The sequence below is a fragment of the Patagioenas fasciata genome, chromosome 35 (assembly GCF_037038585.1).
Source record: "Patagioenas fasciata isolate bPatFas1 chromosome 35, bPatFas1.hap1, whole genome shotgun sequence".
Taxonomy (NCBI): Eukaryota; Metazoa; Chordata; class Aves; order Columbiformes; family Columbidae; genus Patagioenas; species Patagioenas fasciata.
This window is the reverse complement of record NC_092554.1, coordinates 2408467-2435778: the sequence shown is the minus strand read 5'-3', so window position 1 is coordinate 2435778 and position 27312 is coordinate 2408467. Positions and strand designations below refer to the sequence as shown.

General features: G+C 66.1%; 2 protein-coding genes across 5 annotated transcripts in view; one reads left to right on the top strand and one right to left on the bottom strand.

Moving 5' to 3' along the window:
* FUZ (fuzzy planar cell polarity protein) overlaps positions 1–18430 on the bottom strand; it is a 28791-nt gene extending 10361 nt beyond the window's left edge. Inside the window, 9 exon segments of the mRNA XM_071801092.1 lie at positions 459–484; positions 486–548; positions 639–734; positions 9625–9825; positions 12369–12479; positions 15373–15441; positions 16435–16519; positions 17919–18040; positions 18127–18430. Coding sequence (XP_071657193.1) covers positions 459–484; positions 486–548; positions 639–734; positions 9625–9825; positions 12369–12479; positions 15373–15441; positions 16435–16519; positions 17919–18040; positions 18127–18210 — 857 coding nt within the window. The 5' untranslated portion in view covers positions 18211–18430.
* An 801-nt stretch (positions 18431–19231) lies between these two features.
* Positions 19232–27312, top strand: part of MED25 (mediator complex subunit 25) — a 49866-nt gene continuing 41785 nt past the window's right edge. For all 4 annotated transcript variants that reach the window (XM_071801171.1, XM_071801174.1, XM_071801173.1 and 1 more), the window contains exons 1-6: positions 19232–19282; positions 19393–19541; positions 21300–21345; positions 22385–22509; positions 26786–26884; positions 26973–27093. In XM_071801171.1, coding sequence (XP_071657272.1) covers positions 19402–19541; positions 21300–21345; positions 22385–22509; positions 26786–26884; positions 26973–27093 — 531 coding nt within the window. In that variant the 5' untranslated portion in view covers positions 19232–19282; positions 19393–19401. The remainder of the gene's footprint in view (positions 19283–19392; positions 19542–21299; positions 21346–22384; positions 22510–26785; positions 26885–26972; positions 27094–27312) is intronic.

The window sequence follows — 27312 nt, the reverse complement described above, 5'->3', positions numbered from 1 at the left end:
ACGCCCTCCATTTCCCCCCCCATGCCCCCCCATGTCCCCCCAATGCCCCCCCATGCACCTCCATGTCCCCCCCATGTCCCCCCCATGCCCCCCCCCGCTCCCCCAATTCCCCCATGTCTCCCCAATTCCCCCCCCATGTCCCCCCATATCCCACCATTTGCCCCCCATGCCCCCCCATACCCCCCCATTCCCCCCCCATGTCCCCCCATGCGCCCCCTTGCCCCCCCCTCGCCCTCCACGCCCCCCCATGCCCCCCGATGTCCCCCCAATGCCCCCCCACGTCACCCCCCATGTCCCCCCCATGCCCCCCCACGTTCCCCCATGTCCCAAGTCACCCCCCATGTCCCCCACATGTCCCCCCCATGGCCCCCCACGCCCCCCATGTCCCCCCTCACATGCCCCCCTTGCCCCCCCCCCCGCCCCCCCATTCCCCCCCTTGCCCCCGCCCCCCCACTCACGCCAGCACCCCGGGGGGCAGCGCGGGGGGGGGGGGGGCGGGCGCAGCCCCTCAGCAGCTCCAGGACGGGACCCCAAACCTGCGGCACGAGCTGGGGGGGGGGTCACCTGGTGAGGGGGGGGCGGGGACCACCCCCAAATTCCCCCCTCCCCTCCCCCCATCAATTTCCCCCCCCCCCCACCTGGGAGATCACGTGCTGCAGGGGGGGGCGGGGCCCGCAGAGCAGAGCGACCCCCACCCCCGGGAGGAGGCGCAGCTGCAGCAGCCGGTGCGGAACCTGCGGAACGGAGCGGAGCGGAACGGAGCGGACTGGAACGGACTGGGGGGACTGGAACGGACTGGAACGGACTGGGGGGACTGGAACGGACTGGAACGGACTGGGGGGACTGGGGGGACTGGGGGGACTGGAACGGACTGGGGGGACTGGAGCGGATTCGGGGGACTGGGAGGGACTGGAACGGACTGGGGGGACTGGGAGGGACTGGAACGGACTGGGGGGACTGGAACGGACTGGGGGGACTGGGGGGACTGGGAGGGACTGGAACGGACTAGGGGGACTGGAACGGACTGGGGGGACTGGAGCGGATTGGGGGGACTGGGAGGGACTGGAACGGACTGGGGGGACTGGAACGGACTGGGGGGACTGGGGGGACTGGAACGGACTGGAACGGACTGGGGGGACTGGAGCGGATTGGGGGGACTGGGAGGGACTGGAACGGACTGAGGGGACTGGAACGGACTGGGGGGACTGGAGCGGACTGGGGGGACTGGAATGGACTGGGGGGACTGGGAGGGACTGGAACGGACTGCGGGGACTGGAACGGACTGGGGGGACTGGAGTGGATTGGGGGGACTGGGAGGGACTGGAACGGACTGGGGGGACTGGAACGGACTGGGGGGACTGGGGGGACTGGAACGGATTGGAATGGACTGGGATGGACTGGAACAGACTGGGGGGACTGGAACGGAACGGAATGGATTGGAACGGACTGGGGGGACTGGAACGGATTGGGGGGACTGGGGGGACTGGAACAGACTGGGGGGACTGGAACGGACTGGAACAGATTGGAATGGACTGGAACGGACTGGGGGGACTGGGAGGGACTGGAACGGACTCGGAGGGACTGGAACGGACTGGGGGGACTGGAACGGACTGGGGGGACTGGAGCGGACTGGGGGGACTGGGGGGACTGGAACGGACTGGTGGGACTGGGGGGACTGGAACGGACTGGAACGGACTGGGGGGACCGGGGGGGCTTGAACGGACTGGAACAGATTGGAACGGATGGGGGGGACTGGAACGGACTGCGGGGACTGGAACGGACTGGGGGGACTGGAGCGGACTGGGGGGACTGGGAGGGACTGGAATGGACTGGGGGGACTGGAACGGACTGGGGGGACTGGAGCAGACTGGGGGGACTGGGAGGGACTGGAATGGACTGGGGGGACTGGGAGGGACTGGAACGGACTGCGGGGACTGGAACGGACTGGGGGGACTGGAGTGGATTGGGGGGACTGGGAGGGACTGGAACGGACTGGGGGGACTGGAACGGACTGGGGGGACTGGGGGGACTGGAACGGATTGGAATGGACTGGGATGGACTGGAACAGACTGGGGGGACTGGAACGGAACGGAATGGATTGGAACGGACTGGGGGGACTGGAACGGATTGGGGGGACTGGGGGGACTGGAACAGACTGGGGGGACTGGAACGGACTGGAACAGATTGGAATGGACTGGAACGGACTGGGGGGACTGGGAGGGACTGGAACGGACTCGGAGGGACTGGAACGGACTGGGGGGACTGGAACGGACTGGGGGGACTGGAGCGGACTGGGGGGACTGGGGGGACTGGAACGGACTGGTGGGACTGGGGGGACTGGAACGGACTGGAACGGACTGGGGGGACCGGGGGGGCTTGAACGGACTGGAACAGATTGGAACGGATGGGGGGGACTGGAACGGACTGCGGGGACTGGAACGGACTGGGGGGACTGGAGCGGACTGGGGGGACTGGGAGGGACTGGAATGGACTGGGGGGACTGGAACGGACTGGGGGGACTGGAGCAGACTGGGGGGACTGGGAGGGACTGGAACGGACTGGGGGGACTGGGGGGACTGGAATGGACTGGGGGGACTGGAACGGATTGGAATGGACTGGGATGGACTGGAACAGACTGGGGGGACTGGAACGGACTGGAACGGATTGGAATGGACTGGAACGGACTGGGGGGACTGGGAGGGACTGGAACGGACTCGGAGGGACTAGAACGGACTGGGGGGACTGGAACGGATTGGGATGGACTGGGATGTACTGGGATGGACTGGAACGGACTGGGGGGACTGGGATGGACTGGAACGGACTGGAACGGACTGGGGGTACTGGGAGAGACTGGAACGGACTGGGGGGACTGGAACGGATTGGAATGGACTGGGATGGACTGGAACGGACTGGGGGGACTGGAACGGACTGGAACGGACTGGGGGGACTGGGAGGGACTGGAATGGACTGGGATGGACTGGAACAGACTGGGGGGACTGGAACGGACTGGAACGGATTGGAATGGACTGGAACGGACTAGGGGGACTGGGAGGGACTGGAACGGACTCGGAGGGACTGGAACGGACTGGGGGGACTGGGAGGGACTGGAACAGATTGGAACGGACTGGAACGGACTGGGGGGACTGAGGGGACTGGGAGGGACTGGAACGGACTGGAACGGACTGGGGGGCTGGAACGGATTGGGACGGACTGGGATGGACTGGAACGGACTAGGGGTACTGGGAGAGACTGGAATGGACTGCGGGGACTGGAACAGATTGGAATGGACTGGGATGGACTGGAACGGACTGGAACGGATTGGGGGGACTGGAACGGATTGGAATGGACTGGGATGGACTGGAACGGACTGGGGGGACTGGGATGGACTGGAACGGACTGGAACGGATTGGGGGGACTGGAACGGATTGGAATGGACTGGAACGGACTGGAACGGACTGGGGGGACTGGGAGGGACTGGAATGGACTGGGATGGACTGGAACGGACTGGGGGGACTGGAACGGATTGGAATGGACTGGGATGGACTGGAACGGACTGGAACGGACTGGGGGTACTGGGATGGACTGGGAGGGAGTGGAACGGACTGGAACGGACTGAGAGGGACTGGGGGGACTGGGAGGGATTGGGAGGGACTGGGATGGACTGCAACGGACTGAGAGGGACTGGGAGCACTGGGATGGGATGGGATGGGAGGGATTGGGGTGGACTGGGAGGAATGGGAGGGACTGGGGGGATTGGGATGGACTGGGGTGGACTGTGATGGACTGGGAGGGACTGGGGGGACTGGGGTGGACTGGGGGGACTGGAAGGGACTGGGAGGACTGGGATGGGCTGGGCGGGACTGGGGGGGACTGGGATGGACTGAGGGGACTGGGAGGGACTGTGAGGGACTGGGGGTACTGGGAGGGACTGGGGAGACTGGGATGGACTGGGGTGGACTGTGATGGACTGGGTGGGACTGGGGGGACTGGGGTGGACTGGGAGGGACTGGGGTGGACTGAGGGGACTGGAAGGGATTGGGGGGGACTGGGAGGGAGTGGGAGGGACTGGGATGGACTGGAACGGACTGGAATGGACTGGGATGGACTGAGATGGACTGCGATGGACTGGAACGGACTGGGGTGGACTGGGGGGATACTGGGAGCACTGGGAGCACTGGGGGGGGCACGGGGATTATTGGGGGGCCGAGTGTCCAGGGGGTCAGTTTGGGGGGGGGGGGGGCGGGGCAGGTGTTTGGGTTGGGGTGTGGGGGGGCAGATTTTGGGGGGAGGGGTCAGGTTTTGGGGGGGGGGGGGGGTCTCACCGTGGGGGTGCTGTGGGGCGGGGGGGGGCAGGTTTTTTGGGGTGGGCGGAACAGGTTTTGGGGTGGGGGGGGGGGTCACGTTTTTTGGGGGGGGGGTCAGGTTTTTGGGGGGGGTCAGGTTTTTTTGAGGGGGGGGTCAGGTTTTCTGGGTGGGGGGGGGCAGGTTTTTTTGGGGGGGGGTCAGGATTTGGGTGGGGGGGCAGGTTTTTTGGGGTTGGGGGTCAGGTTTTTTGGGGTGGGGGGGTCAAGTTTTTGGGATGGGAGGGGGTCAGGTTTTTGGGGGGGGGGTCAGGTTTTTTGGGGGGGGGGGGGTTAGGTTTTTTGGGGGGGGGGTCTCACCGTGGGGCTGCTGTGGGGCCGGGGGGTCAGGTTTTTTGGGTGGAGGGGGTCAGGTTTTTGGGGGGGGTCAAGTTTTTTGGGTGGGGGGGTCAGGTTTTGGGGGGGGTGCAGGTTTTTTGGGGGGGGGGCAAGTTTTTGGGTGGAGGGTCAGGTTTTTTGGGTGGGGGGGGTCAGGTTTTTTGGGGGGGGGTGTCAGGTTTTTTGGGGTGGGCGAAACAGGTTTTGGGGTGGGGGGGGTCACGTTTTTTGGGGGGGGGGGACAGGTTTTTGGGGGGGGGGTCAGGTTTTTTTGAGGGGGGGGGTCAGGTTTTCTGGGTGGGGGGGGTCAGGTTTTTTTGAGGGGGGGTCAGGTTTTTGGGTGGGGGGGCAGGTTTTTTGGGGTTGGGGGTCAGGTTTTTTGGGGTGGGGGGGTCAAGTTTTTGGGATGGGAGGGGGTCAGGTTTTTGGGGGGGGGTCAGGTTTTTGGGGGGGGTGTCAGATTTTTTGGGGGGGGGTGTCAGGTTTTTTGGGGTGGGCGGAACAGGTTTTGGGGTGGGGGGGGGTCACGTTTTTTGGGGGGGGGTGTCAGGTTTTTGGGGGGGGTCAGGTTTTTTTGAGGTGGGGGGGTCAGGTTTTTGGGGGGGGGGGTCAGGTTTTTGGGTGGGGGCGTCAGGTTTTTGGGTGGGGGGGCAGGTTTTTTGGGGTTGGGGGTCAGGTTTTTTGGGGTGGGGGGGTCAAGTTTTTGGGATGGGAGGGGGTCAGGTTTTTGGGGGGGGGGTCAGGTTTTTTGGGGGGGGGTGTCAGGTTTTGGGGGGGGTCAGGTTTTTTTGGGGGGGGGTCAGGTTTTCTGGGTGGGGGGGTCAGGTTTTTTTGAGGGGGGGTCAGGTTTTTGGGTGGGGGGGCAGGTTTTTTGGGGTTGGGGGTCAGGTTTTTTGGGGTGGGGGGTCAAGTTTTTGGGATGGGAGGGGGTCAGGTTTTTTGGGGGGGGGTCAGGTTTTTGGGGGGGGTCAGGTTTTTTGGGGGGGGGGGGTGTCAGGTTTTTTGGGGTGGGCGGAACAGGTTTTGGGGTGGGGGGGGGTCACGTTTTTTGGGGGGGGGTCAGGTTTTTGGGGGGGGTCAGGTTTTTTGGGGTTGGGGGTCAGGTTTTCTGGGTGGGGGGGGTCAGGTTTTTTGGGTGGGGGCGTCAGGTTTTTGGGTGGGGGGGGCAGGATTTTGGGGTTGGGGGTCAGGTTTTTTGGGGTGGGGGGGTCAAGTTTTTGGGATGGGAGGGGGTCAGGTTTTTTGGGGGGGGGTCAGGTTTTTGGGGGGGGTGTCAGGTTTTTTGGGGGGGGGTCAGGTTTTTTGGGGGGGGGGTGTCAGGTTTTTTGGGGTGGGCGGAACAGGTTTTGGGGTGGGGGTGGGGGTCACGTTTTTTGGGGGGGGGGGTCAGGTTTTTGGGTGGGGGGGCAGGTTTTTTTGAGGGGGGGGTCAGGTTTTCTGGGTGGGGGGGGTCAGGTTTTTTGGGTGGGGGCGTCAGGTTTTTGGGTGGGGGGGCAGGTTTTTTGGGGTTGGGGGTCAGGTTTTTTGGGGTGGGGGGGTCAAGTTTTTGGGATGGGAGGGGGTCAGGTTTTTGGGGGGGGGGGTCAGGTTTTTTGGGGGGGGGTCAGGTTTTTGGGGGGGGGGGGTCAGGTTTTTTGGGGGGGGGGGCAGGTTTTTTGGGGGGGGGGTCTCACCGTGGGGCTGCTGTGGGGCCGGGCGGTCAGGTTTTTTGGGTGGAGGGGGTCAGGTTTTTGGGGGGGGTCAGGTTTTTTGGGTGGGGGGGGTCAGGTTTTTTGGGGGGGGGTCTCACCGTGGGGGTGCTGTGGGGCGGGGGGGGGCAGGTTTTTTGGGGTGGGTGGAACAGGTTTTGGGGTGGGGGGGGGGTCACGTTTTTTGGGGGGGGGGGGTCAGGTTTTTGGGGGGGGTCAGGTTTTTTTGAGGGGGGGTCAGGTTTTTGGGTGGGGGGGGTCAGGTTTTTTGGGGTTGGGGGTCAGGTTTTTTGGGGTGGGCGGAACAGGTTTTGGGGTGGGGGGGGGTCACGTTTTTTGGGGGGGGGGGGACAGGTTTTTGGGGGGGGGTCAGGTTTTTTTGAGGGGGGGGTCAGGTTTTCTGGGTGGGGGGGGTCAGGTTTTTTGGGGGGGGGGCTCAGGTTTTTGGGGGGGGTGTCAGGTTTTTTGGGGTGGGGTGTCAGGTTTTTTGGGGGGGGTGTGTCAGGTTATTTGGGGTGGGCGGGTCAGGTTTTTTGGGGTGGGCGGAACAGGTTTTGGGGTGGGGGGGTCACGTTTTTTGGGGGGGGGTTCAGGTTTTTGGGGGGGGGGTCAGGTTTTTTTGAGGGGGGGGTCAGGTTTTCTGGGTGGGGGGGGTCAGGTTTTTTGGGGGGGGGGGGTCAGGTTTTTGGGGGGGGTCAGGTTTTTTGGGGTTGGGGGTCAGGTTTTCTGGGTGGGGGGGGTCAGGTTTTTTGGGTGGGGGCGTCAGGTTTTTGGGTGGGGGGGGCAGGATTTTGGGGTTGGGGGTCAGGTTTTTTGGGGTGGGGGGGTCAAGTTTTTGGGATGGGAGGGGGTCAGGTTTTTGGGGGGGGGGTCAGGTTTTTTGGGGGGGGTCTCACTGTGGGGCTGCTGTGGGGCCGGGCGGTCAGGTTTTTTGGGTGGAGGGGGTCAGGTTTTTGGGGGGGATCAAGTTTTTTGGGTGGGGGGGTCAGGTTTTTGGGGTGGGGTCAGGTTTTGGGGGGGGTGCAGGTTTTTGGGTGGGGGGGGCAAGTTTTTGGGTGGAGGGTCAGGTTTTTTGGGTGGGGGGGGTCAGGTTTTTTGGGGGGGGGTCTCACCGTGGGGGTGCTGTGGGGCGGGGGTGTCAGGTTTTTTGGGGTGGGCGGAACAGGTTTTGGGGTGGGGGGGGGTGTCACGTTTTTTGGGGGGGGGGGGCCAGGTTTTTGGGGGGGGGTCAGGTTTTTGGGGGGGGTCAGGTTTTTTGGGGAGGGGGGGTCAAGTTTTTGGGATGGGAGGGGGTCAGGTTTTTGGGGGGGGTCAGGTTTTTGGGTGGGGGGGCAGGTTTTTTGGGGGGGGGTGTCAGGTTTTTTGGGGTGGGCGGAACAGGTTTTGGGGTGGGGGGGGGGTCACGTTTTTTTGGGGGGGGGGGTCAGGTTTTTTTGAGGGGGGGGTCAGGTTTTTTGGGGTGGGGGGGTCAGGTTTTCTGGGTGGGGGGGGTCAGGTTTTTTGGGTGGGGGCGTCAGGTTTTTGGGTGGGGGGTCAGGTTTTTGGGTGGGGGGGCAGGTTTTTTGGGGGGGGGTCAGGTTTTTTGGGTGGGGGCGTCAGGTTTTTGGGTGGGGGGGGCAGGATTTTGGAGTTGGGGGTCAGGTTTTTTGGGTGGGGGCGTCAAGTTTTTGGGTGGGGCGGCAGGTTTTTTGGGGTTGGGGGTCAGGTTTTTTGGGGGGGGGGTCAAGTTTTTGGGATGGGAGGGGGTCAGGTTTTTGGGGGGGGTGTCAGGTTTTTTGGGGGGGGGTCAGGTTTTCTGGGTGGGGGGGGTCAGGTTTTTTGGGGGGGGGTCAGGTTTTTTGGGGGGGGGGTGTCAGGTTTTTTGGGGTGGGCGGAACAGGTTTTGGGGTGGGGGGGTCAAGTTTTTGGGATGGGAGGGGGTCAGGTTTTTGGGGGGGGGGTCAGGTTTTTTGGGTGGGGGGGCAGGTTTTTGGGGGGGGGGCAGGTTTTTTGGGGGGGGGGTCTCACCGTGGGGCTGCTGTGGGGCCGGGGGGTCAGGTTTTTTGGGTGGAGGGGGTCAGGTTTTTGGGGGGGGGTCAAGTTTTTTGGGTGGGGGGGTCAGGTTTTTGGGGGGGGGTCAGGTTTTGGGGGGGAGGGTCAGGTTTTTGGGTGGGGGGGGGGTCAGGTTTTTTGGGGGGGGGTCTCACCGTGGGGGTGCTGTGGGGCGGGGGTGTCAGGTTTTTTGGGGTGGGCGGAACAGGTTTTGGGGTGGGGGGGGGTGTCACGTTTTTTGGGGGGGGGGGGCCAGGTTTTTGGGGGGGGGGTCAGGTTTTTGGGGGGGGTCAGGTTTTTTGGGGAGGGGGGGTCAAGTTTTTGGGATGGGAGGGGGTCAGGTTTTTGGGGGGGGGTCAGGTTTTCTGGGTGGGGGGGGTCAGGCTTTTTGGGTGGGGGCGTCAGGTTTTTGGGTGGGGGGGCAGGTTTTTTGGGGTTGGGGGTCAAGTTTTTGGGATGGGAGGGGGTCAGGTTTTTGGGGGGGGGGTCAGGTTTTTGGGTGGGGGGGCAGGTTTTTTGGGGGGGGGTGTCAGGTTTTTTGGGGTGGGCGGAACAGGTTTTGGGGTGGGGGGGGGGTCACGTTTTTTTGGGGGGGGGGTCAGGTTTTTTTGAGGGGGGGGTCAGGTTTTTTGGGGTGGGGGGGTCAGGTTTTCTGGGTGGGGGGGGTCAGGTTTTTTGGGTGGGGGCGTCAGGTTTTTGGGTGGGGGGTCAGGTTTTTGGGTGGGGGGGCAGGTTTTTTGGGGGGGGGTCAGGTTTTTTGGGTGGGGGCGTCAGGTTTTTGGGTGGGGGGGGCAGGATTTTGGAGTTGGGGGTCAGGTTTTTTGGGTGGGGGCGTCAAGTTTTTGGGTGGGGGGTCAGGTTTTTGGGTGGGGGGGCAGGTTTTTTGGGGTTGGGGGTCAGGTTTTTTGGGGGGGGGGTCAAGTTTTTGGGATGGGAGGGGGTCAGGTTTTTGGGGGGGGTGTCAGGTTTTTTGGGGGGGGGTCAGGTTTTCTGGGTGGGGGGGGTCAGGTTTTTTGGGTGGGGGCGTCAGGTTTTTTGGGGTGGGGGGGTCAGGTTTTCTGGGTGGGGGGGGTCAGGTTTTTTGGGTGGGGGCGTCAGGTTTTTGGGTGGGCGGGCAGGTTTTTTGGGGTTGGGGGTCAGGTTTTTGGGTGGGGGTGTCAGGTTTTTGGGTGGGGGGGTCAGGTTTTTTGGGGGGGGGGGTCAGGTTTTTTGGGGGGGGGTCTCACCGTGGGGCTGCTGTGGGGGAGGTAGACGGGCAGGTCCCGGGCGCTGGCTCCGGGGGGGGTGCCCCCCAATAGCGCCCCCAATAGGGCGAGGTCGGGGGGGGGCAGGGCCCACCACTGGGGGGTCCCCAGCACCACCCGCCCCCCCCCCAGCAGGCACCCCAGCCCCGTCTGCGCCCCCCCCGCAAAACTCTCCAGCCGCTCCTGGGGGGGGGGAATGAGGGGGGGGTCAGGGATCCCCCCCCCCCCCAAAACTGGGGGGGCACAGGGACCCCCCAATACAATTTGGGACTTGGGGGGGGGTCCTACACTTCCCCCCTCCCCCCCGCGCCGGGACCCACGTGGTGATGCCCCCCCCCCCAACCCCCCCCCCCGCTCCCATTGCCCCCCCCCCAGTGACCCAGTGACCCCCCCACTGCTCCCAGTTTTGGGGTCCCAGGGGAGATTGGAGGTTCTGGGTGGGGGGGGGGGTCTCAGGGGGGTTTGGGGTTCCAGGGGGTTTTGGGGTCCCTGGGGGGTTTTGGGGATCCCGGGGGGTTTTGGGGTCCTGGGGGGTTTTTGGGGTCCCAGGGGGTTTTTGGGGTCCCGTGGGGTTTGGGGCTCCTGGGGGGGGGGTTTGGGGTCCCGGGGAGGTTTTGGGGTCCCAGGGGGGATCCCAGGGGGGTTTGGGGGGTCATGCGATGTTTGGGGTCCTGGGGGGGGGTTTGGGGTCCCTGGGGGGGGCTTTGGGGTCCCGGGGAGGGTTTTGGGGTCCCGGGGGTTTGGGGTCCCGGGGAGGGTTTTGGGGTCCCGGGGGGTTTGGGGTCCCTGGGGGTTTGGGGTCCCGGGGGGTTTTGGGGTCCCTGGGGGGTTTTGGGGTCCCGGGGGGATCCCAGAGGGGGTTTGGGGGTCATGGGATGTTTGGGGTCCCCGGGGGTTTGGGGGTCCTGGGGGGGAGTTTTGGGGTCCCTGGGGGGTTTTGGGGTCCCAGGGGGGATCCCAGGAGGGGTTGGGGGTCCCGGGGAATTTGGGGTCCCAGGGGGTTTTTGGGGTCCAGGGGGCGTTGGGGGACACAACTGGGTTTGGGGTCCATGTGGGGTTTTGGGGTCCCGGGGGTTTTTGGGGTCCTGGGAGGGGTTTGGGTCATGGGGGGTGTTTGGGGTCCCTGGGGGGGTTTGGGGTCCCAGGGGGTTTGGGGTCCCGTGGGGGGGGTTGGGGGTTCCGAGGGGTTTGGGGTCCCGTGGTTTTTGGGGTCCCAGGGGGGTTTTTGGGGTCCTGTGGGTGTTTTGGGGTCCCGTGGTTTTTGGGGTCCTGGGGGTTTGGGGTCCCAGGGGGGTTTCTGGGGTCCCGAGGGGGATGTTGGGGATTCCGAGGGGTTTGGGGTCCCAGGGGGTTTTGGGGTTCCCTGGGTGTTTGGGGTCCTGGGGGGTTTAGGAGTCCCGGGAGGGGTTTGGGGTCCTGGGGGGTTTTGGGGTCCTGGGGGGGGTTTTGGGGTCCATGTGGGGTTTTGGGGTCCCGGGGGTTTGGGGGTCCCGGGGTTTTTGGGGTCCCGTGGGTTTTGGGGTCCCGGGGTTTTTGGGGTCCCGTGGGTTTTTGGGGTCCCGGGGGGGTTTGGGGTCCCGGGGTTTTGGGGTCCCGTGGTTTTTGGGGTCCCGTGGGTTTTGGGGTCCCGGGGGTTTGGGGTCCCGGGGTTTGGGGTCCCGTGGTTTTTGGGGTCCCGGGGGTTTTTGGGGTCCCGGGGGTTTGGGGTCCCTGGGGGGTTCTGGGGTCCCGGGGGGGTTTTGGGGTCCCAGGGGGGATTTCAGGGCGTTTTGGGGTCCCAGGGGTTTTGGGGTCCCGGGGGGTTTTTGGGGTCCCGTGGGTTTTGGGGTCCCGTGGTTTTTGTGGTCCCGTGGGTTTTGGGGGTCCCGGGGGTTTTTGGGGTCCCGGGGTTTTGGGGTCCCGGGGCTTTGGGTTCCCATGGGTTTTGGGGTCCCATGGGTTTTGGGGTCCCGGGGTTTTTGGGGTCCCGTGGGTTTTTGGGGTCACGGGGGGGATTTCAGGGGGTTTTGGGGTCCCAGGGGGGATTTCAGGGGGTTTTGGGGTCCCAGGGGGTTTGGGGTCCTGGGGGGGGTTTTGGGGTCTTGGGGGGTTTTGGGGTCCCGTGGTTTTTGGGGTCCCGTGGGTTTTGGGGGTCCCGGGGCTTTGGGGTCCCATGGGTTTTGGGGTCCTGGGGTTTTGGGGTCCCGGGGGTTTTGGGGTCCCGTGGGTTTGGGGTCCCGTGGTTTTTGGGGTCCCGGGGGGTTTTGGGGTCCGGGGGGTTTTGGGGGTCCCGGGGCTTTGGGGTCCCATGGGTTTTGGGGTCCTGGGGGTTTGGGGTCCCGGGGGTTTTGGGGGTCCCGGGGCTTTGTGGTCCCATGGGTTTTGGGGTCCCGTGGGTTTTGGGGTCCCGTGGGTTTTGGGGTCCCGGGGCTTTGGGGTCCCATGGGTTTTGGGGTCCTGGGGTTTTGGGGTCCCGGGGGTTTGGGGTCCCGAGGGTTTGGGGGTCCCGTGGTTTTTGGGGTCCCGGGGTTTTGGGGTCTTGGGGGGTTTTGGGGTCCCGTGGTTTTTGGGGTCCCGGGGGTTTTGGGGTCACGGGGGGTTTTGGGGTCCCGTGGGTTTTTGGGGTCCCGTGGGTTTTGGGGTCCCGGGGGTTTGGGGTCCCATGGGTTTGGGGTCCCGTGGTTTTTGGGGTCCCGGGGATTTTGGGGTCCCGGGGCTTTGGGGTCCCATGGGTTTTGGGGTCCCACCTGCAGGCTGTCGCGGGGGGGTCCCGGGGGGAGGGGCCAGCGGGGGGGGCCCAGCCCCGCCCCCAGCCCCCCCGCGGCGCTCAGCAGCGAATCAATGAGCCCGAAGCAGCTCTGGGGGGGAGGGGTCAGACCTGGACCCGCCCCCCCCCCCCCCCCCAATGCACCCCCACCCCCTCCCTGCCCCCCCTTGAAATCAAAACCCATTTGTGCCCCCCAAACCCAACTCCCATTGCCCCCCAACCCCCATTGCCCCCCATTGCCCCCCAACCCCCATTGCCCCCCATTGACCCCCAACTCCCATTGCCCCCAACCCCCCCTTGCCCCCCTACCCCCCTTGCCCCCCAAACCCCCCATTGCCTCCCATAACCCCCCATTGCCCCCCCATCCCCTATTGCCCCCCATTGACCCCCCAGACCCCCCAACCTTCCCATTGCCCCCCCATTGTACCCCCAGCCCCCCATTGACCCCCCAGACCCCCCAACCTTCCCATTGCCCCCCCATTGTACCCCCAGCCCCCCATTGACCCCCAGACCCCACAACCTTCCCATTGCCCCCCCATTGTACCCCCAGCCCCCCATTGACCCCCCAGACCCCCCAACCTTCCCATTGCCCCCCCATTGTACCCCCAGCCCCCCATTGCCCCCCAGACCCCACAACCCTCCCATTGCCACCCATATCCCCTCACCCCCCCATTACCCCCCAAGCCCCTCATTGTCCCCCCAACCCTCTCCTTGCCCCCCCATTGTACCCCCCAGCCCCCCATTGCCCCCCAGATCCCCCATTGCCCCCCAAACCCCCCATTGTCCCCCCAACCCTCCCATTGCCCCCCCATTGTACCCCCAGCCCCTCATTGCCCCCCCTGTCCCTTGTTGCCCCCCATTGACCCCCCAGACCCCCCAACCCTCCCATTGCCCCCCATATCCCCTCCCCCCCTCCATTGCCCCCCATTTTCCCCCCAACCCTCCCATTGCCCCCCATTGTACCCCCCCAGCCCACCAGTGCCCCCCAGACCCCACCAACTCCCCCATTGCCCCCCCCACACCCCCCATTGTCCCCCCAGACCCCCATTGTCCCCCCAACCCTCCCACTGCCCCCCATGTCCCCTCAACCTCCCCATTGTCCCCCCAGACCCCCCATTGTCCCCCCTTTTCTCCCATTACCTCCCAAGACCCCTCCAACCCCTCCATGCCCCCCAGACCCCCCCAGTCCCCCATTACCCCCCCGACCCCCATCACCCCCTGACCCCCATTGCCCCCTGACCCCCATCACCCCCTGACCCCCATTGCACCCCCAGCCCTCCAGCACCCCCCAGCCCCCATTGCCCCCTGACCCCCATCACCCCCTGACCCCCATCACCCCCTGCCCCCCATGGACCCCTGACCCCCATGACCCCCATCACCCCCTGACCCCCATTGCCCCCTGACCCCCATAACCCCCTGACCCCCATCACCCCCTGCCCCCCATGGACCCCTGACCCCCATCACCCCCATCACCCCCTGACCCCCATTGCCCCCTGACCCCCATCACCCCCTGCCCCCCATGGCCCATGACCCCCATCACCCCCTGACCCCCATAACCCCCTGACCCCCATCACCCCCTGCCCCCCATGGACCCCTGACCCCCATCACCCCCATCACCCCCTGACCCCCATCACCCCCTGACCCCCATCACCCCCTGCCCCCCATGGACCCCTGACCCCCATCACCCCCTGACCCCCATTGCCCCCGACCCCCATCACCCTCTGCCCCCCATTGCCCCCCCGACCCCATCACCCCCTGACCCCATCACCCCCTGACCCCCATTGCCCCCGACCCCCATCACCCCCCGACCCCCATCACCCCTCAGCCCCCCATGGCCCCCCAACCCCCATCACCCCCTGACCCCCATCACCCCCTGACCCCCATCACCCTCTGCCCCCCATTGCCCCCCCGACCCCATCACCCCCTGACCCCATCCCCCCCTGACCCCCATTGCCCCCCCGACCCCCATCACCCCCTGACCCCCATCACCCCTCAGCCCCCCATGGCCCCCCGACCCCCATCACCCCCTGACCCCCATCACCCCCAGCCCCCATTGCCCCCCCGACCCCCATCACCCCCTGACCCCCATCGCCCCTCAGCCCCCCATGGCACCCCGACCCCCATCATCCCCTGACCCCCATTGCCCCCCTGACCCCCATGGCACCCCGACCCCCATCACCCCCTGACCCCCATCACCCCCTGACCCCCATCGCCCCTCAGCCCCCCATGGCACCCCGACCCCCATCATCCCCTGACCCCCATTGCCCCCCTGACCCCCATTGCCCCCAACCCCCATCACCCCCTGACCCCCATCGCCCCCCTGACCCCCATTGCCCCTGACCCCCATCACCCCCTGACCCCCATTGCCCCCCTGACCCCCATTGCCCCTGACCCCCATCACCCTCTGCCCCCCATTGCCCCCCCGACCCCATCACCCCCTGACCCCCATTGCCCCCCCGACCCCCATTGCCCCCCTGACCCCCATCACCCCCCGACCCCCATTGCCCCCCCACCCCCATGGCCCCCCTGACCCCCATCACCCCCTGACCCCCATTGACCCCTGACCCCCATTGCCCCCTGACCCCATCATCCCCTGACCCCCATTGCCCCCCTGACCCCCATCGCCCTCTGCCCCCCATTGCACCCCCAGCCCCTCATTGCCCCCCCGACCCCCATTGCCCCCTTGACCCCCATCACCCCCGACCCCCATTGCCCCCTTGACCCCCATCACCCCCCGACCCCCATTGCCCCCTGACCCCCATCACCCTCTGCCCCCTCATCACCCCCTGACCCCCATCACCCCCCGACCCCCATCACACCTCAGCCCCCCATCACCCCCTGCCCCCCATTGTCCCCCTGACCTCCATCACCCCCTGCCCCCCATTGCCCCCCCGACCTCCATCGCCCCCCCGACCCCCACTGCCCCCCTGACCCCCATCGCCCCCTGAGCCCATCACCCCTCAGCCCCCATTGCCCCCCCTCACCCGCAGGTCCCGTTTCAGCCGCTCCACGTTGCGCACGGGAACCAACTCATCCAGACCCAGCACCAGCACCTGGGGACCGCGATGGACTGGGGGGACTGGGATGGACTGGGGGGACTGGGGGGACTGGGGGGACTGGGATGGACTGGGGGGACTGGGGGGACTGGGGGGACTGGGATGGACTGGGGGGGACTGGGGGACTGGGGGGACTGGGATGGACTGGGATGGACTGGGGGGACTGGGGGACTGGGGGGACTGGGATGGACTGGGAGGGACTGGGAGGGACTGGGATGGACTGGGGGGACTGGGAGGGACTGGGATGGACTGGGGGGACTGGGATGGACTGGGGGGGACTGGGAGGGACTGGGGGGGACTGGGGGGGACTGGGATGGACTGGGGGGACTGGGAGGGACTGGGGGGGACTGGGATGGACTGGAACAGACCGGGGGGACTGGGATGGACTGGGGGGCACTGGGATGGACTGGGGGGGACTGTGATGGACCGGAACGGACTGGAGGGACTGAGATGGACTGGGATGGACTGGGAGGGACTGAGATGGACTGGGAGGGACTGGGATGGACTGGGGGGGACTGGGATGGACTGGAGGGACTGGGGGGAATGGGAGGGACTGGGGCTACTGGAATGGACTGGGATGGACTGTGGGGACTGGGATGGACTGGGGGTCACTGGGATGGACTGGGGGGACTGGGATGGACTGGGGGGCACTGGGAGCTCTGAGGGGGCACTGGGAGCATTGGGGGCTTCAGAAAAGCACCAGGACGGACAAACTGGGCCATACTGGGCTTGGGCAAAATGCACTGGGGGAGGGTTCACACTGGGGGTCACTGGTCTGCACTGGGGGTCCCTGGTCCATACTGGGAGTTACTGATCCATACTGAGAGTCACTGGTCTGTATTGGGAGTTACTGGTCCATACTGGGGGTTACTGGCCCATACTGGGGTCACTGGTGGGCGGGGCACTGAGGGGGAGGGCCCATGCTGGGGGTCACTGGCCCATGTTGGGGGTCACTGGTCCATACTGGGGTGACTGGTGGGCGGGGCTCACCATGGCGCTGAAGGCGGAGTCAAGGAGGCGGCGGAGGGCGGGGCCAGAAGTGCCGGGGGCGGAGCTCAGCGCGATCAGCGTGATGCTGGGGGGAGGGGCCGGTGGGGGAGGGGCTGTTCCATCTGTAACTCCGCCCACCGCCGTGGCCCCGCCCCAAACCACCAACCCCGCCTCTGCTTGTAACCCTGCCCCGCCCCCCTCGGATTGTAGCTCCTCCCACAGTCCCATTGATGCCCTTTAACCCCTCTCGTAGCCACGCCCCCTCCCATAGCCCCGCCCACCTATGCCACAGACCCCGCCTGTAGCCCCGCCCACCTCCACCTGTAACCCCGCCCACCTCTGCCGCATCCCCATGCAGCCCCGCCCACCCCGTCTGTAGCTCCGCCCCAACCCTGCTGCTCCCCGTAGCCCCACCCCTCCACGTAGCCCCGCCCACCCCACCTGTAGCCCAGCCCCCCTCTGCCCCAGTCCCCCTTGACGCCCTGCCCCACCTCTCCCTATAGCCCCGCCCACCTCTCCCCAGCCCCGCCTCTCTCCATAACCCCGCCCACGCACCGCATGTAGCCCCGCCCACCTCCGCTCCACCCCCACCCCCTCCCCATAGCCCCGTCCCATCCCCACGACTCCCCCCACCCCCCCGCTGTAGCCCCACGCCTCCCCAGAGCCCCGCCCCATTCCTGTAGCCCCGCCCACCTCTACCCCAGTCAACCATGCTGTTCCGCCCCAGCCCCGCCCACTTCTGCCCAGCCCCGCCTCTCCCCATAGCTCTGCCCTCTTCCCAGCCTCGCCCACCCCTGCCCCAGCCCCGCCTCTCTCCGTAACCCCGCCCACCTCCGCTCCACCTCCACCCCCTCCCCCTAGCCCCATCCCATCCCCACGACTCCCCCACCCCCCGCTGTAGCCCCGCCCCTCCCCACAGCCCCACCCACCTCAGCCTGTAGCCCCACCCACCCCTGCTGTAGCCCCGCCCCAGACACGCCCCTTTCCAGTAGCCCCGCCCACCCCACCTGTAGTCCCCCCACCCCCTCCCCATAGCCCCATCCCACCCCCACGACTCCCCCCACCCCCCGCTGTAGCCCCGCCCCTCCCCACAGCCCCGCCCACCTCTGCCCAGTCACCCATGCAGACCCGCCCATAACCGACTATAACCCCGCCCCAGCCCCGCCCTTCCTCTTAGCCCCGCCCACCCCACCCGTAGCCCAGCCCCCTCTGCCCCAGCCCCGCTTGACGCCTCTCCCAGCCCGTAGCTCCGCCCCATGCCTTCTCCCACACCCACTGTAGCCACGCCCACTTCTGCCCAGCCCCGCCTCTCCCTATAGCCCCGCCCTCTCCCCAGCCACGCCCACCTCTCCCCATAGCCCCGCCCTCTCCACTACCCACACCCACCGCTGCCCCAGCCCTGCCTCTCTCCATAGCCCCGCCCACACCCCGCTCTGGCCCCGCCCCTCCCCACCGCCCCGCCCCTTCCCCGTCGCCCCGCCCACCTGTGCCCGTAGCCCCCCCAGGCCAGCTGCAGCCCCGGGGCCGTCGCCCCCCGCAGCGCCGCCCCCGCGCCCCCCCCGAACATGTGCACGGCGTTCAGGGACCCGATCAGCGAGAACGGCAGCTGGGGGGGCGGGGGGCACAGGTCAGAGGTCAGAGGTCACCGGGGGGTGGGGGGTGGGCGGGGGGGTTGGGGGGGCGGGGTCTCACCTGGGGCCGGGGGGGGCGGCAGAACAGGGGGAGCCCGCTGTCCGCGGCCACGCCCACCAGGCACAGTGCCCCACCCTCCCACATGGACACGCCCCCTCCTCCGCGGCAGGCCCCGCCCACTCTGAGAACCCCCCCGCCCAATCGGGACGCTCCCTTCAGGCTCCGCCCCCTCCCTTCTACCGCACCCTAACAGGCCCCGCCCACTGCACGTCACGCCCAATCGGGACGCTCCCTTCAGGCTCCACCCTCTCCCTTCTACCCCACCCTAACAGGCCCCGCCCACTCCGTGCCCTGCCCAATTGGGGCACTACCCTCAGGCTCCGCCCCCTCCCTTCTACCCTACCCTAACAAGCCCCGCCCACTGCACGCCACGCCCAATCGGGACGTTCCCTTCAGGCTCCACCCCCACCCTTCTACCCCACCCTGACACCGCACCCTGACAAGCCCCGCCCACTCCACGCCCCACCTAATTGGATCACTCCCTTCAGGCTCCGCCCCCTCCTTTTTACCCCACGCTGACAGGCCTCGCCCACTCCACGCCCCACCCAATCGGGACGCTCCCCTTTAGGCTCCACCCCTTCCCTTCTACCGCACCCTAACAAGTCCCGCCCACTGCACGCCCCGCCCACTTGGGGTCGCTCCCTTTAGGCTCCGCCCCTTCCTTCTACCCCACCCTGACAGGTCCCGCCCACTCCACGCCACGCCCCTTTGGCCCCGCCCCCCTCCGCGGCAGCCCTCGCCGCGCCCCTCAGGCCCCGCCCCTTCGCTGTGGCCACGCCCCCTCACGCCGCTCCCCCCCTCCCTGTCCCGCCGCGCGCCGCTCCGCTCCCGCCAGCCGCCATGTCCGCGCGGAGCACGCCGGGAACGCCGCGGTTGCCACGGCGACGGCCACGTGGGGGTGGGGGGGAACTGCGCATGTGCCCGCGCGGCAGCGGCGGGGGAGGCGTTGCCAGCGAGACGCTGTGGGCGGGGACTTCGGCGAAACCCCGCCCCTCTCAACCAATAGCCGCCTTTTCCCCGCGCTGTTAGCCAATGGGCGCGCGGGGGGCGTGGCGGGCGCGCTGCCCAACTCGTTCCCGCCCCTTCGCGCATGCTCAGAGGAGCGGCGGACGTGAAGGGGAGCGCTTCCGGCGTGCGGCGGGAGCTGCGGCGCCCGGTACCGCGGAGCGAGCGGGACCCCCGGGTTGGGACCCCCGGGTTGGGACCCCCGGGTTGGGACCCCCGGGACCCCTCTCACGCCCCCCCGTGTCCCCCCGTGTCCCGCAGCCCCCGGCGATGGTGGTGCCGGCGCTGGACGCCCCCGCGCCGCCGCCGGGAGCCATGGTGGCCGATGTCGTGTTCGTCATCGAGGGCACCGCCAACCTCGGGCCCTATTTCGAGAGCCTCCGCAAGCACTACCTGCTGCCCGCCATCGAGTGAGCCACGGCACCCCCGGGACCCCCGGGACTCCGGGACCCCCAACCCACGGGACACCGGGACCCCCAACCCACGGGACACTGACCCCTGGGACCCCAACCCATGGGACACCGGGACCCCCAACCCATGGGACACCGACCCCCGGAACCCCCAACCTATGGGACACTGACCCCCGGGACCCCCAACCTCCGGGAGACCAGGACCCCCAACCCACGGGATACCAGGGCCCCCAATCCATGGGACACCGGGGCCCCCAACCCACGGGACAATGACCCCTGGGACCCCAACACATGGGACACCGGGACCCCCAACCCATGGGACACCGACCCCCGGGACCCCCAACCCATGGGACGCTGACCCCTGGGACCCCCAACCCATGGGACGCTGACCCCCGGGACCCCCAACCCATGGGACACCGGGACCCCAAACCCATGGGACACTGACCCCTGGGACCCCCAAACCATGAGGCAATGACCCCTGGGACCCCCAACCCACGGGACACTGACCCCCGGGACCCCCAACCCATGGGACACTGGGACCCCCAGCCCATGGGACACCGACCCCCAGGACCCCCAACCCATGGGACACCAACCCCTGGGACCCCCAACCTATGGGACACCAGGACCCCCAAACCATGAGGCAGTGACCCCTGGGACCCCCAACCCATGGGACACCGACCCCCAGGACCCCCAATCTATGGGACACCAACCCCTGGGACCCCCAACCCATGGGACACCAACCTCTGGGACCCCCAACCTATGGGACACCAGGACCCCCAACCCACGGGACACCGACCCCGAGGACCCTCAACCCATGAGACACTGGGACCCCCAACCCACGGGACACCGGGACCCCCAAACCATGAGGCAGTGACCCCTGGGACCCCCAACCCACGGGACAATGGGACCCCCAACCCATGGGACACTGACCCCCGGGACCCCCAACCCATGGGACACCAACCCCTGGGACCCCCAGCCCATGGGACACCAACACCTGGGACCCCCAACCCATGGGACACCGGGACCCCCAGCCCATGGGACACCGACCCCCAGGACCCCCAACCCATGGGACACCGACCCCTGGAACCCCCAACCTGTGGGACACCAGGACCCCCAAACCATGAGGCAGTGACCCCTGGGACCCCCAACCCATGAGACACTGACCCCCGGGACCCCCAACCCATGGGACACTGGGACCCCCAGCCCATGGGACACCGACCCCCAGGACCCCCAATCTATGGGACGCTGGGACCCCCAACCCATGAGACACCGACCCCGAGGGCCCTCAACCCATGAGACACCGGGACCCCCAACCCACGGGACACCGGGACCCCCAAACCATGAGGCAGTGACCCCTGGGACCCCCAACCCACAGGACAACGGGACCCCCAACCCATGGGACACTGACCCCCGGGACCCCCAACCCATGGGACACCAACCCCTGGGACCCCCAGCCTATGGGACACCAACCCCTGGGACCCCCAAAACCCCCAAGGACCCCCCTGAAGCCCAGAGGGACCCCTTGGAGACCCCAGGGAGCCCCAAAACCCCATGGAACCCCCGAACCCCCAACCTCCTCCAGGGATGCCCCAAACCACCCCAGGGATCCCCAAAACTCCCTAGGGACCCCCCCAAAACCACTCAGGGCCCCCTTGGAGACCCTCAGGGTACCCCCAAACCCCTCAGGGACCCCCAAAACCCCTGAGGGACCCCCCCAAAACTCTCCAGCCCCCACAACCTCCCCCATTCTCTTTGCAGGTACTTCAATGGGGGCCCCCCCGCCGAGACCGACTTTGGGGGTGACGTAAGTGTGGGGGGGGACACCTATGTGGGATTGGGGGGGGTGACCCCATGTGCTCCCATTTTGGGGGTGTGAGTGATGGGGGGGTCCCTGTGACCGGGGGGGTGACCCCATGTTCCCCCCCCCCCAGTTTGGGGGTCCCTGTGACCGGGGGGGTGACCCCATGTCCCCCCCCAATTTGGGGGTGTGAGTGATGGGGGGGTCCATGTGCCCAAGGGTGGGGTCCCTGTGACTGGGGGGGGTGACCCCATGTCCCCCCCCCAGTTTGGGGGTCCCTGTGATTGGGGGGATCCCTGTGACTGGAGGGGTGACCCCATGTCCCCCCCCTAGTTTGGGGGTCCCTGTGACTGGGGGGGTGACCCCATGTCCCCCCCAGTTTGGGGGTGTGAGTGATGGGGGGGTCTGTGTGACCAAGGGGGGGGGGTCCCTCTGACTTGAGGGGGTGACCCCAGGTCCCCCTCCCCTCAGTTTGGGGGTCCCTGTGTCCAGGGGGGTCCCTGTGATCGGGGGGGTGACCTCACGTTCTCACCCCCGAGTTTGGGGGTCCCTGTGACCGGGGGGTCCCTGTGACCGGGGGGGTGACCCCATGTCCCCACCCCAGTTTGGGGGTCCCTGTGACTGGGGGGTGACCCTGTGACCCCCCCAGTTTGGGGGTCCCTGTGACTGGGGGGATCACCCCGTGTCCCCCCACCCCAGTTTGGAGGTCCCTGTGACCGGGGGGTCCCTGTGACCGGGGGGGTGACCCCATGTCCCCCCCCCCAGTTTGGGGGTCCCTGTGACTGGGGGGTAACCCTGTGACCCCCCCAGTTTGGGGGTCCCTGTGACTGGGGGATGACCCCATGTCCCCCCCCAGTTTGGAGGTCCCTGTGACTGGGGGGGTGACCCCATGTCCCCCGCCTAGTTTGGGGGTCCGTGTGACTGGGAGGGATCCCTATGACCAGGGGGTGACCCCATGTGCCCCCCCCCCCCCCGCCAGTTTGGGGATCCCTGTGATTGGGGGAGTCCCTGTGACCGGGGGGGGTGACCCCCTGTCCCCCCCCAGTTTGGGGGTACCCAGTACAGCCTGGTCGTGTTCAACACCGTGGACTGCGCCCCCGAATCCTACGTCCAGTGCCACGCGCCCACCAGCAGCGCCTACGAGTTCCTGACCTGGCTGGACAGCATCCAGTGAGGGGGGGGCACACGGGGACCCCCCCCAGGGGGAGCACAACCCCCCTGGGGGGGCACTTTGGGGTGGGGAGGGGGCGCGAAGTGCAGGGATTTGGGGGTTCAGCCCTAGTAGCATCACTTGGAAATTGCTCATATTACGTGGGCGAAATTTGGGGGAGTTGGGGGTAATTTTGGGGGGATTGGGGGTAATTTTGGGGGGTGGGGGGTAACAGGGTCCTGTGACCCCCCCCCCCGGAAGGAAATTGGGGTTACATGAGGATTTGGGGATCCTATGGGGGGTAATGGGGTGCTGGGACTCTCCCATAGGGGGAGAATGGGGCGCTGAGATTTATCCTTGGGGTGCTGGGGTTATTATGGGGGGCAGGGGGATTATTGGGGTTCTGGACCCCCCCTGTAGGAAGGAAATGAGGATGGGGGGGCCCTGGGGGAGTAACAGGGTCCTGTGAGCCCCCCCCAGAAGGAAATTGGGGTTACATGAGGATTTGGGGATCCTATGGGGGGTAATGGGGTGCTGGGACTCTCCCATAGGGGGAGAATGGGGCGCTGAGATTTATCCTTGGGGTGCTGGGGTTATTATGAGGGGCAGGGGGATTATTGGGGTTCTGGACCCCCCCATAGGAAGGAAATGAGGATGGGGGGACCCTGGGGGGCGTAACAGGGTCCTGTGACCCCCCCCCCCCGGAAGGAAATTGGGGTTACATGAGGATTTGGGGATCCTATGGGGGGTAATGGGGTGCTGGGACTCTCCCATAGGGGGAGAATGGGGCGCTGAGATTTATCCTTGGGGTGCTGGGGTTATTATGGGGGGCAGGGGGATTATTGGGGTTCTGGACCCCCCCGTAGGAAGGAAATGAGGATGGGGGGGCCCTGGGAGAGTAACAGGGTCCTGTGAGCCCCCCCCGGAAGGAAATTGGGGTTACATGAGGATTTGGGGATCCTATGGGGGGTAATGGGTTCCTGGGACTTTCCCATAGGGGGAGAATGGGGCGCTGAGATTTATCCTTGGGGTGCTGGGGTTATTATGGGGGGCAGGGGGATTATTGAGTTCTGGACCCCCCCATAGGAAGGAAATGAGGATGGGGGGACCCTGGGGGAGTAACAGGGTCCTGTGAGCCCCCCCCGGAAGGAAGTTGGGGTTACATGAGGATTTGGGGACCCTATGGGGGGTAATGGGGTCCTGGGACTCTCCCATAGGGGGAGAATGGGGCGCTGAGATTTATCCTTGGGGTGCTGGGGTTATTATGGGGGGCAGGGGGATTATTGGGGTTCTGAACCCCCCCATAGGAAGGAAATGAGGATGGGGGGACCCTGGGGGAGTAACAGGGTCCTGTGAGCCCCCCCCGGTAGGAAGTTGGGATTACATGAGGATTTGGGGACCCTATGGGGGGTAATGGGGTCCTGGGATTCTCCCATAGGGGGAGAATGGGGCGCTGAGATTTATGTTTGGGGTGCTGGGTTATTATTGGGGGGGGTATTATTGGGTTCTGGACCCCCCCATAGGAAGGAAATGAGGATGGGGGGACCCTAGGGGGGTCACAGGGTCCTGTGACCCCCCCCCCCCAAGAAGGAAATTGGGGTAACATGGGGATTTGGGGACCCTATGGGGGGTCATGGGGTCCTGGGACTTTCCCATAGGGGGAGAATGGGGCGCTGAGATTTATCCTTGGGGTGCTGGGGTTATTATGGGGGGGGATTATTGGGGTGCTGGGACCCCCCAGGGCCTTGGGGACACTGGGGGGTGATGGGGACATGGTGGGGACACTGGGGGGATATTGGGGGGGACATGGAGACCTGAAGAATAAGGGAGGGTGGAAAGTGGGGGTGCATATTAGAGGGAGGGACCCCAAGAATGAGGTGGGGGGTGCAAATTGGGGTTGTGAACCTCGACCCCCCCCCCCCAAATCTCGACCTCCCCCCACAAATCTCAATCCCCCCAAATCTTGACCCCCCAACTCTCAACCCTCCCCCCAAATCTGGACCCCCTCCAAATCTCAACCCCCCCAATCTCAACCCCCCCCCAAATCCTGACCCCCCCATTCTCAACCCCCCAAATCCTGACCCCCCCCAATCTCAACCCCCCCAAATCCTGACCCCCCAAATCCTGACCCCCCATTTCTCAACCCCCCCATTTCTCAACCCCCCCACATCCTGACCCCCCCAATCTCAACCCCCCCAAATCCTCACCCCCCCAATCTCAACCCCCCCAATCTCACCCCCCCAAATCCTGACCCCCCCCAATCTCAGCCCCCCAAATCCTGACCCCCCTCAATCTCAACCCACCCAATCTCAACCCCCCCCAAATCCTGCCCCCCCCAATCTCAACCCCCCAAATCCTGACCCCCCCAATCTCAGCCCCCCAAATCCTGACCCCCCCCAATCTCAACCCACCCAATCTCAACCCCCCCCAAATCCTGCCCCCCCCAATCTCAACCCCCCAAATCCTGACCCCCCCAATCTCACCCCCCCCAAATCCTGACCCCCCCACTCTCAACCCCCCAAATCCTGACGCCCCCAATCTCACCCCCCCAAATCCTGACCCCCCCCAATCTCACCCCCCCAAATCCTGACCCCCCCAATCTCACCCCCCAAATCCTGACCCCCCCAATCTCAACCCCCCCAAATCCTGACCCCCCCACTCTCAACCCCCCAAATCCTGACGCCCCCAATCTCACCCCCCCAAATCCTGACCCCCCCAATCTCAACCCCCCCCAAATCCTGCCCCCCCCAATCTCAATCCCCCAATTCCTGCCCCCCCCAATCTCAACCCCCCCACATCCTGACCCCCCCAATCTCAACCCCCCCAAATCCTGACCCCCCCAATCTCAACCCCCCCCAAATCCTGACCCCCCCAATCTCAACCCCCAAATCCTGACCCCCCCCAATCTCAACCCCCCCCAAATCCTCTTCCCCCCAATCTCACCCCCCCCAAATCCTGAACCCCCCCACATCCTGAACCCCCCCACATCCTGATCCCCCTATCTCAACCCCCCAAATCCTGACCCCCCCCAATCTCAACCCCCCCCAGATCCTGACCCTCCCAATCTCAATCCCCCAAATCCTGACCCCCCCAATCTCAACCCCCCCACATCCTGACCCCCCCAATCTCAACCCCCCCAAATCCTGACCCCCCCCAATCTCACCCCCCAAATCCTGACCCCCCCACTCTCAACCCCCCCACATCCTGAACCCCCCCACATCCTGAACCCCCCACATCCTGACCCCCCTATCTCAACCCCCCCAAATCCTGACCCCCCCAATCTCACCCCCCCAAATCCTCACCCCCCCATTCTCAACCCCCCAAATCCTCACCCCCCCAATCTCAACTCCCCCCGAATCCTGACCCCCCCAATCTCAACCCCCCCCAAATCCTGACCCCTCAATCTCAACACCCCCAATCCTGACTCCCCCCCAATCTCACCCCCCCAATCTCAACTCCCCCCGAATCCTGACCCCCCCAATCTCAACCCCCCCCAAATCCTGACCCCCCCAATCTCACCCCCCCAATCTCAACCCCCCCCAAATCCTGATCCCCCCAATCTCACCCCCCCAATCTCAACCCCCCCCAAATCCTGACCCCCCCAATCTCAACCCCCCAATCTCAACACCCCCAAATCCTGACCCCCCCCAATCTCACCCCCCCCAATCTCAACCCCCCCCAAATCCTGACCCCCCCAATCTCACCCCCCCAATCTCAACCCCCCCAATCTCAACCCCCCAATCTCAACCCCCCCCAAATCCTGACCCCCCCAATCTCACCCCCCCAATCTCACCCCCCCAATCTCACCCCCCCAATCTCAACCCCCCAATCTCAACCCCCCCCAAATCCTGACCCCCCCAATCTCACCCCCCCAATCTCAACCCCCCCCAAATCCTGACCCCCCCAATCTCAACCCCCCAATCTCAACACCCCCAAATCCTGGCTCCCCCAATCTCAACCCACCCCAAATCCTGACCCCCCCAATCTCAGCCCCTCAAATCCTGACGCCCCCCCCAAATTCTGACCCCCCCAATCTCAATCCCCCAAATTCTGATCCCCCCAATCTCAATCCCCCAAATCCTGACCCCCCCAATCTCAGCCCCCCAAATCCTGACTCCCCCCCAAATTCTGACCCCCCCCAATCTCAACACCCCAAATCCTGACCCCTCAATCTCAACACCCCCAATCCTGACTCCCCCCCAATCTCGACCCCCAAAATCTCACCCCCCCAATCTCGACCCCCCCATAATCTCCCTGTCCCCCCCAATTCTCACACCCCCCAACGTTACCCCCCAGGTTCGTGGGGGGGGGCGGCGAGAGCTGCAGCCTCATCGCCGAGGGGCTCAGCACCGCCCTGCAGCTCTTCGACGACTTCAAGAAGATGCGCGAGCAAATGTGAGCAAATTGGGGGGGCCAAAGGGGGTCCGCCCCCCCCCCCCGCACCCCTTGACCCCCCCAATGTGTCCCCCCCCCCAAAAAACAGAGGCCAAACGCACAAGGTGTGCGTCCTGATCTGTAACTCCCCCCCGTATTTGCTGCCGGCCGTGGAGAGCACGACGTATTCGGGGTGCAGCACCGAGAGCCTGGTCCAGCGCATCGGGGAGGTGGGGACCCCCCCCTGGGAAATGGGGGGCTGATGGGACCCCCCCTTGAGGATATTGACCCCCCTCCATGAGGATATTGACCCCCCCATGGGGATTTGGGGGCTCTGTGGGGGGTAATGGGGTCCTGGGACTCTTCAGAGTGGGGCGCTGAGATTTGTCCTTGGGGTGCTGGAGTTATTATGGGGGGGATTATTGGGGTGCTGGGACCCCCCCATGGGG